The 10921-nt window shown below is 33.3% G+C and overlaps 1 protein-coding gene and 1 long non-coding RNA gene across 2 annotated transcripts; both read left to right on the top strand.

Moving 5' to 3' along the window:
* The first annotated feature begins 278 nt into the window (after positions 1-278).
* LOC110225932 lies at positions 279-1330 on the top strand. Its single transcript, XR_002330111.1, has 2 exons — positions 279-394; positions 1011-1330. It is a non-coding gene; the product is annotated as an uncharacterized LOC110225932 (long non-coding RNA).
* Positions 1331-8079: 6749 nt separating this feature from the next.
* LOC9298759 (ethylene-responsive transcription factor ERF026) lies at positions 8080-8921 on the top strand. Its single transcript, XM_021016332.1, is given in 2 exon segments — positions 8080-8140; positions 8143-8921. Coding segments are annotated over 2 exon segments (702 nt in total). The 3' UTR covers positions 8784-8921.
* Positions 8922-10921: the final 2000 nt, after the last annotated feature.

Genomic DNA, 10921 nt, shown 5'->3' on the forward strand with positions numbered 1-10921 from the left:
TATATTCAATGAAATATTAGAGCATGATTATAGGCAGGATGTTAGGTAAATCTTAGAGAAATCTTAGGATAAAACTGATTAAATTTAATGCATATACTCCTTTAACACTAACAAACGTTCCTTAGCTAAGGAACATTTTTCCATCTAAGAGGCGGACATGTGTCGAGAAAAGACTGGAGCGTGGTAAATGAAGAGAAAGGAAAAAAGAGCTTTTTTTTAAAAGTCTTTTTCGCGTTCTGTCTCTCTCTCTCTCGCGCGATTTCATCGAGAGAATGAAAACCAGAGACTCAAATCGGAGGTATCGCCGTCGTTCCGGTGTTAGTTCATCATCTCCACCGCTGCACTTTCTGATGCATCCACTGCTCCTTTCGCTTCTAGGTTTCTCTACGGATATGTATTGTCTCTCTCTCTGAGATTTGGATTTGTTTTGACTTTCATTGGATAGTGGTGGATTGAGTTATTGGATTTGATTACTCTGTTTTCTAATTTTGTTCTGGATTAGGGTTAGTTCATAATTGATCATCTTCTATTGCTAAATTGAATAAGAAAGTTTGCAGATTTATAGTTATAATTGAGCGGTCACACTAATCCAAGGCTATGTCAATTACTAGTATGAATGTATAGCTGCTTTGACCTCTCTTCACTTGACCTGAATGTGTTTTGGTTGCTATAATGAATGATTAGAATTACTTTTAATCATAGACTTACTCGGAAGATGAGTTTTGTTGGTCAGATTAGTGAGTCTTCAATAATATGTTGTATTTTCTCCTACATTGTTTTCTGGCTAATTTTTCAGCCATTCTATTTTAATGTTTTGTTTTGAAGATTTCATTGCTCTTACTAGCTTCTGCTGCAGGTCTAAACTCGAAACCATTTATTCAAGAATAGTCCATAACTTTTTTTGTTTCATTTGTCATGTATCTTGCTATGAATGTAGTTTAAGATTAGAGAGGTCTTGGAGTTAAGTGAACTATTGGCCTTCGAATATTCTTTGGGTATATGTGAAGCAGAAAACATCAGTGGAAGTGAAGATGAAGATGAAGATGAAGCTGGTGGATCCCAATCCTGAGCATCAAAGAAGAAAGAGAATAAGCGACAAGAGCGGGAAGCACAAAGACGATCTAGCATATGTAAAATCGAGGTTTTTGGACCTTGAAGATGACTTTTATGTTTATATGTGATCAAGAGTTTAGATTGGTTTAAAATCAAAATCACTAGGGATTTCGATTTTGTTGAAATCTGTTAATTGTGAGCTTTGATCCCAACTTTTGGATGTTGTTTGGGATTCCAAAAACTCTTTTAATAGATTTTGACTCTTGTCACTTATTCACTTGTTCTCACAAACTCATACCACACACGTTTATACTCATCCAAAAATTGATCTTGCTACTTAATCCAAAAATTCTATAGAAATGCCTTCAAATCTCGTCGATATGATGGCCACTAAGAATTCGACTTCGTGATCGAGCTATGCATATATGGACAAAAATATTCCAGAAATCAAGTTTAAAACATTTGTGGTTTATGTTATTTATGTTATAAATTGTATCTCATGTATGTTTTAATTTTTTTTAATTTGCAACAATTAATAAATTTTCTATAATTATAAATTGTATTTTTATATTAATATTTTTTTTTCTAAGAACCACATGTTAAGAGCATACCATTAATCACACAAAAATCTTAACTCAAAAATACTATCTCTTAACAATCACTTTTATAAATAAATTACTTAAATATTGCTAAGAGCAATTTCTAAGAACCCACCTATAATCATGCTCTTAAGCTGGGGATAAGTGATAACCAATGAGATACTAGGCTATTGGGCCTCGATCTAGGATCTAAAATCAGATTGTTTTTAAAATGATAGCTGTAAATTGCAAATTTTGTAAACATCATGAATGAGGAAAAAAAATAATAAAAAAAACTTCATAAACAAATCAGTATGTATAATAATAGTAAATTGATATGAACATGAAAGTGTTACATTGTTCTCTCATGTTTGACTGAAATTTTTTTGGGTTTAATTAGACGTCTACAGAAAAAAAAAATCGCCGCCGGTCACAGACATGTCCAGATGTCATCCATTTTAATTGATTATACAAAAAACAAAAACAAAATCTGAATCAATAAAGAGTATAACAAAAAAAACCAAAATATTTTCGTAAAAAAAAAATTAACAAATTAAAATTGTAGTATTACTTTCTTACAGCTATTACAAAAAAAATCCCCACCTAACACAAACACAAACACAAACAAAACACACTTTAGGGAAACCCCACGCAATAACAACGCACTCTCATCTCATATTTAACAACCTTGTTGTGAAAACGTATTTCGAATGATTTTATAACTTAAGAAATAAGTATCAATATAAGAGAGAAGTAGAAAATAGAGAGAGTTTTTGCATTGATTTTGTTGTGATCTTTTTTGGTGTACATTTTACAATGAATTTGATGGTATATATAGAGAAGAAATATAGAGATGTTTAGTGATGGTGGTCTCCACATAAATGTTTTACACCATCCATTTATAAGTGGGAAGTGTTGGTGATTTTACACCATTGATTTCTTAGTGGAATGTTTGTTGAATTTGATTTTCATAACACTCCCCCTAGGAGACCAGCGTCACTATTGTCTCTTGCGTAATATTTCTTGTTGCCTCGTTAAAAACCTTTCCAGGAAAACCCAGTGGGAAAAACCTTGGTAGGATAAAAGAGTGCAACTTCGCAAGCTCTCCCACAAATAATCAGGATCACGTCTTACAAGTGTTCATCACCATAGATGTATGACGTACTGCCTCGTTAAAAACCTTCTCATGGAAAAACCCATTGGGATAAAAACCATGACAAGGGAAAAAGAGTACAGTAACACATACTCCCCCTGGAAAAGACTTCATAGGTCTCGTAGATGACGCATTCCAATACTTTGAACATGCTTTCTAAATGTAGAAGTTGGAAGCGCCTTTGTGAATAGATCTGCTGCATGCATTGTCACTTGAATGAATGTACTGAACGTCGACTTCATTATTCTTCTCGAGTTCTTGAGTGTAGGAGAAGAATCTTGGTGGAATATGTTTTGTTATGTCGCTCTTGATATAGCCTTCTTTGATTTGAGCAACACATGCAGCATTATCTTCATATAGTCTTGTTGGCTCTCTTTTGATGACTAATCCACTTGCTTCTTGAATATGGTTAGTCATAGATCTAAGCCATACACATTCTCTACACGCTTCATGAAGAGCAATGATCTCTGCGTGATTTGATAAGGTGGCTACTATCGTTTGCTTTTGAGAACGCCACGAGATTGCAGTTCCTCCAATGGTAAAAACATATCCAGTTTGTGATCTAGACTTATGAGGGTCCGATAGATATCCTGCATCTGCAAAACCAACTAGACCAAACTCGGAGTTTCTAGAATAATATAATCCCAAATCAATTGTACCTTGAAGATAGCGGAAGATGTGTTTTATCCCATTCCAATGCCTTCGAGTAGGGGATGAATTGTACCTTGCAAGCAAATTAGTAGCAAAAGCAATATCTGGTCTAATACAATTTGCAAGATACATAGAATGAGAAAATTCCATCATCATCATCTATCTCATTTTTAACCCATATTTTTCTATTTTGGGTATAGTTGATGGAAATCTCATGGTTTTCTTTATTATTTTCGTCTTCAGGACTTTTTCCGTCTTCAGGACTTTTCTCTGTATCCAACTCTTCAGGAATCTTCTCATTTACTTCTCCCAATTTCTTTTTCTTCCGGGGATTTTTTATCTTTTGAGCCCATTGGTCTCCCCCTTTTCAACTGAACTTTAGGTTCATTTATTTTTCCATCAGTTTGTTCTTCGGGAACATCAATTCTAGATGGAACATTCGCAGCGGGTATATAAGATTTTGTCACCCTTCTTGTATCAGTGAATGCATCTGGTAGTTGATTTGCCAAATTTTGTAAATGTACAATTTTCTGAACTTCCAGTTCACGTTGTTTCGTAGGGGGATCAAGGTGCAATAAAGAAGGTGTGCACCATGTAATATCTTTTGGAATTTCTTTAATTCCTCCCCCTAATGCTGGGAATTCTCCCTCATTAAAATGGCAATCGGCAAAACGTGCCGTAAACATATCACCAGTTTGCGGTTCAAGATACTGAATTATACTTGGTGATGTAAACCCGACATATATTCCCAATCTCCTTTGTGGTCCCATTTTTGTTCTTTGCGGTGGAGCTATAGGTACATAAACCGCACATCCAAAAACACGGAGATGGGATATATCTGGCTTCTGGCCAGAACCTAATTGTAATGGGGAGTATTTATGATATGCACATGGCCGTATTTGAATTAGTGCAGCAGCATGCAAGATTGCATGACCCCATACCGAAATTGGGAGCCTTGTTCTCATTATTAACGGTCTAGCAATAAGTTGTAGCCGTTTAATCAAGGACTCAGCCATGCCATTTTGTGTATGAACATGAGGGACCGGATGTTCAACATCAATTCCTAATGACATGCAATAATCATTGAAAACTTGTGAAGTAAACTCACCAGCATTATCAAGTCTTACTTTCTTTATTGTATAATCAGGGAATTGTGCTCTCAACCTGATTATTTGGGTAATGAATTTCGCGAAAGCCGAATTTCGTGTGCTTAATAAACACACATGTGACCATCTGCTGGATGCGTCAATTAATACCATAAAATATCGAAATGGCCCGCACTGTGGGTGAACAGGTCCACATATATCACCATGTATTCTTTCTAAGAATGCTGGAGATTCATTCCCAATTTTCGCTGGTGATGGCCGAGTTATTAGCTTTCCTTGAGAACAAGCATTACATGAAAATTCTTTTGATTGAAAAATCTTCTGGTTTTTCAATGGATGGCCATTTGAATTTTCCACAATTTTACGCATCATGACTGAACCTGGATGCCCTAAACGTTCATGCCAGATTTTGAACGTATTTGTAAACTTCGGGTTTACAGTAATATATGATTCAATCATATTTATTTTTGTAGAGTATATTCCGGAGGATAAAGCTGCTAGCTTTTCTAATATACATTTCTTCTCCGTAATAATTAATGTAATGCAAAGATATTCAATGCCATTTTCATTTAGAGTTTCTATGTGATATCCATTTCTGCGGATATCTCTGAAACTTAACAAATTTCTAAATGATTTAGGAGAATATAATGCATTATTTATTTCAATTTTTGTTCCCCTCGGCATTGAAAAACTGGCTATTCCGGAGCCCATAATAATTTTTGCATTACCAGATATAGTATTAACGCTTCCGGCGGAATTTTGTATTTTTAGGGAGGAGAAATACTTTTTATCTTTAAGGATTGTGTGCGTTGTAGCATTGTCTGCCAGACATATATCTCCATCCTTCATCTCAAATTTGGACATTTTCTGAATTTATAAATATTCATAAAAAATATGTTAATATATCATAACAAACGATTTATATTATAATAAAACTATTTTACAACAAAGATAAAATACAAAACACACAAAAACAAACATTAAGCTTTTATTTTCTTCTTCAGGAAGATAAACATAACTATCATGTCACACAAACTTCTTCGGGAAGTTTTATTCATTTTGTTTATCGTTGATGGCTTCAGGATCAACTATGAAATCGGCAATGTCGAGATATGTATCATCGATTAAACCATCGAAAGAAGGCCCTGGTTCGCCATAAACAAAGTTGGTTTCTTTTTCTTTTTGTGATTTTTGGTACAGATCGGCCAAATGTTTCGGCGTACGACAGGTACGGGACCAATGTCCTTTCATGCTGCATCTGTAACAAGCATTTTCATGTTGCTTAATCGCGCGACCATCTTCGTTCCTTTTGAATCTTTTATTGTTGTTTTTAGTGGAATCATTAGGACCGAATTTTCTTCCGTGTCCACGTCCACGCCCATATCCACCTCGTCCACGACCACGATCATTACTTCGAGCGCGTTTACGTCCGTAATTATTATAATTAGATGCTGCAACATTCACTTCCGGGAATGGAGCTGATCCAGTCGGACGAGATTGATGGTTCAACATCACAATTTCATTATTTTGTTCTGCAACCAACAGAACTTGCATTAGTTCAGAATACTTCGTGTATCATTTTGTTCGGTATTGTTGTTGCAGAAGTACATTTCCAGGATGAAATGTTTGGAGAGTTTTCTCAATCATATCATAATCACTTATATTTTCTCCACATAACATTATCCTGAAAGTAATTCCGAACAAAGCGGAATTATATTCGGCAACACTTTTGAAATCCTGAAAACGGAGGTTCAGCCACTCGTGTTTCGCTTTTGGTAAGATCACATATTTTTGGTGATCAAACCTATCTCCGAGTGCTTGCCAAAGATCTGCAGGATCTTCCTTTGTGATGTATTCATCTTTTAAACCATCATGGATATGGTGGGTTAAAAATATCATGGCATTTGCCTTATCCTCTTCAGGGGATGATTTTGATTTATCGATGGTGTCAAGGAGCCTTTTTCCTTTTAAATGCCTCTTTGCTGCAATGGCCCATCTCATATAATTATTCCCAGAGATATCAAGGGCAGTGATCTCGAGTTTTGCCAAATTTGACATGATAACTGTAAACATATAAAATAATTTATTAAACATAATTTACTCGTTTTTCAATTGTAATTTAAATGGCATGATAATGTTATTTAATTAAATTGAACCATTTTAAATATGCAAACGATTACAAATGTCATTATTAAAAGTTTCATTTAATTAATTTAAAACATAGAAGGTACTTTCATAAGTGAAGCGATTACAAGAAACACAATTACATAGAAAAGTAAAATAGAAACCATTAAAAACTCTTCGGGAGAAAATTATCCAAAAATTAAACCATAAATAGCAACAAAAATAAAACCTATTACAAAAACTAAGAATGAATTAACCATTTTTTTTTTCTTAGATTTTAGAGAGAGATATGATGAATGAGTGAAATGAAATGAATGAAAAATGATTGTATTTATAGATTGAAATTAATTGTTCATAACCGTTATAAATATTGTTCCTAGCCGTTTGAAAAGTGTAAAATTTTAAAAAATTTCTTCATGACCGTTGGTGAAAATATTAAACCAAAAATCAATCGTAAATATATATAATCAGATAGTTAAAAATTTAACAATTTAGATATCATAATGGAATTTATAAACATGAAATTAAAATATAATTACGAAATTAAAAGAACAATAATTATAATTTGTCTTCTGGACAAAATTTATTATATAGTTCTTCTGGAACGTTTTCATATGTCTTCTGGACATTTTTGTTTCATATATTTTATTTTGTATAGTTCTTCAGGAACTTTCAATAAATATCTTCAGGATATGTAATTATAAAATAATGATCTGAGGAGGCAGAGCCTACCATATGATCATGATCCGTTTCAGGAGGCATAGCCTTCCATAGGATCAAGGAGGAGGTATAGCCTTCCATTCCTTAAATATTATAAATAAACAAATTTTAAATAAATTTAAACATAATTTAAAATATTACCTCCACTATACCTTAAATATTTAATCGTGTAGAGATTCGGATGTTTTTAGAAACGAGAGCTTACTCGTGCTTCACTATACCTTAAATATTTAATCGTGTAGAGATTCAGATGTTTTTAGAAACGAGAGCTTACTCGTGCTGATAACGTGTTGTGAAAACGTATTTCGAATGATTTTATAACTTAAGAAATAAGTATCAATATAAGAGAGAAATAGAAAATAGAGAGAGTTTTTGCATTGATTTTGTTGTGATCTTTTTTGGTGTACATTTTACAATGAATTTGATGGTATATATAGAGAAGAAATATAGAGATGTTTAGTGATGGTGGTCTCCACATAAATGTTTTACACCATCCATTTATAAGTGGGAATTGTTGGTGATTTTACACCATTGATTTCTTAGTGGAATGTTTGTTGAATTTGATTTTCATAACAAACCTTAATTTCTTTCACTAAAACCCTAATCTATTTCTACACATCTATATATATATATTTTACTTATATATAACAAACATACATATAAAATTCACTTATATACTATATATTATACAAAAATGGCTGACCCTAAAACTCCTATCACTGAACCTAAAGCTAGAAGCCAATCTTCTTCTTCATCGTCAGCCTCTCTGACTCTGTCACGTGTGAAAACCCTTATCCACTTGATACTATCACTCCTACTGTTTCTTTTGCGGCTCCTACTTCTACTACAAGTGGTAATGATATTAATACTTTAATGGCCACTGACGCCGACATCTCTCGCCGGAAAAAGCGTCCGGTTTACCGGGGAATTCGTTGCCGGAGTGGAAAATGGGTCTCCGAGATCCGAGAGCCTAAGAAGACTACACGTGTTTGGCTTGGAACTTATACGACGCCGGAGATGGCTGCGGCCGCCTATGACGTGGCGGCTTTAGCTCTTAAAGGTGGAGACACCGTCTTGAACTTCCCGGATTCCGTGGGATCTTACCCCAGTCCCCTTTCCTCTTCCGCAGCTCATATCAGATGCGCTGCAGCCGCAGCTGCTGCGGCTAGGGGTGCGGCTGCAGCGGCCGTGAAGGGAGGTGAAAAGAAGGAAGAGGAAGTTTGTGATACGGCGGGATCTTCAACTATGGGGTTTGTGGATGAAGAAGAGCTATTGAACATGCCTGGTTTGCTAGCGGATATGGCCAAAGGGATGATGGTGGCTCCTCCGTGGATGGGATCTCCTCCGTCAGATGATTCGCCGGAAAATTCTGATGGAGAGAGCTTGTGGAGCTATTGATCGATTGATATCTGTTTAATTTCTTGTTGGATCCTTTGTTCACGTTTATGCGAGCCATTTGTTTCTTTCTCCCAATGATTGTTTGAGATGATTTGTTAAATAATCGTATGTTTTCCACTTTTTCAAGATTTAAGAAGACAAATCATGTTTAACAATTTTAGTCACATTTGTCTTTGGAGTGTTCTTGAATTAGGGCTCTGGGGAGTTCTTGAATTTTTGATTAGGGTTTTTAGTAGTAGTGTATCTACCCATTTTTTCTTGTGATTGTCTCTTATGTTTTGATTATATGAACAACTTCATGAATACAATCCTAATTTCGTATATCTAAAGATCAAAAATTGATACTAAAAGCTCATTGTTCTTAAAAATCCAGAAATGTGCATAGATTGATGGGTCAAGGTATTTTAAGTGACATTATTTTGTTTTGTGTATAACTGAATGGTTCCAGATCTATACCCATTCGGTGAAATTTCCAACTGTTTTTATACATATTACACATTTTTCTTTTCCTTTTTTAAATGCATCAAGCAGAAAAAGATTTTTTGTTTTGGGATGCAGGACAATAACCAGAGAAAGAGACGACTTTGAGTGGGAATTAATTTGTTTAGTATTTAGTGAAGTTTCAAGTACTTGAATTGTTTTTCCTTTCGTGTTTGTGTTGATAAAATTGTTTTGTTGTATGTATGTTTAAGCATATATTGATATATATATATATATATATATATATAAAGTCATAAATAAGTTAAGTTTCTTACTTTTTCTTACTTCATCTCCATTAGGAAAATAAAATGAATCAAATAGGTTATTGTCTAATTTGTAACATCTTTTGGTTGCTGATAACCACTATTATCTGATGATAAAAAATTGTATTATAGTCTTGTTTGTATTGTATGAATTGCTGACAAACAACATCCGTCTTGGCTTTTAGAAAATAAAGTTATTGTAAGTATTGAATGGCAATATTCATATATGTATGTATTAGTTGAATCATTCTTAAGACTAGCATAGGTTTTCAACATATACTCACACACTCAGATATATTTAACATATAGATTGTATAAATTTGCATATAATGCTATATAATGCTCAGGTCATCGTGTCTGACGCTAAAAAGCAGTGTCATGACAAAAATTCAATACTTAAATTTGACATGTCTCAACACTTGACTCTGATGCTGGCATCGAATCATCGAAAAGTTCTTACACAAAAAAAAATTAAAAGATATGTTTATTAGAAATATTTTTCTAATTATTTCTGAATCTAACCCAAAATATAAGATTAAGAATTTTTTTAATTAATTACTTCTTATATTTAAATATTTTGAGTAGCCTACTACTTCTGTTGGCTAGGCTGACCCAACTTCAAACCGACCATTTGACATGTTTAAACTGCCAAAAGGTCGAAGATGATAGTCATTCTTTTATCAAACTGATTAATGGCAAATAACTCATAATTATTTACCTTTTTTTTTTTTGTTAAAGCATAATTATTTACCTTTCCTAATAAAATTAATTAGAATTATAAAATAATTGCATTTACCTGTTCATAAAGTATTCAATAGATCTATATGCCACTTTACGATATACAAATCTATAAAGATATCATATAAAAATATTATACTAAAGTAATATTTGATGAATATATTATACTTCAGTTATATTTACGAAGGTTTTGGTTACATAGGAAGATGCTTCCATAGATTATTTGAAATAGTCCCGTGACAAAAAAAAAAAAGATTATTTGAAATAGTCCCGAGACATGAATCATTCTTGGCCAGCCCTAATGAGGTCATGCAGATAGAAAGACATTAACCAAAAAAAACATGTTATTACATCTTTCACTCTAGCTATATATATTTCTGAATAGGATGGAAAGTATAAGATTTTGTCTAATCAAATCAATTTTCCCAAGAGAACTAGATTAACTTGATGGTAGGATTTGAATCCCAAATCTAATCTTCAAATAATGAAAAAAAAAATTAAAAGGCACATAAAATAAAATTTATAGTGGTTTATTTTCAATGTGGAAAGACATCAATTTTCTTTCGATGTGGATTTTACATTGACTTTTGAAGTTTCTATTTTTTTTTCTTTAATCAAATGAAAGCAATATAGAAAAAAAAAAAAAAAAAAAAAAAA

This window comes from Arabidopsis lyrata (assembly GCF_000004255.2).
Source record: "Arabidopsis lyrata subsp. lyrata unplaced genomic scaffold ARALYscaffold_240, whole genome shotgun sequence".
NCBI classification, from domain to species: domain Eukaryota; kingdom Viridiplantae; phylum Streptophyta; class Magnoliopsida; order Brassicales; family Brassicaceae; genus Arabidopsis; species Arabidopsis lyrata.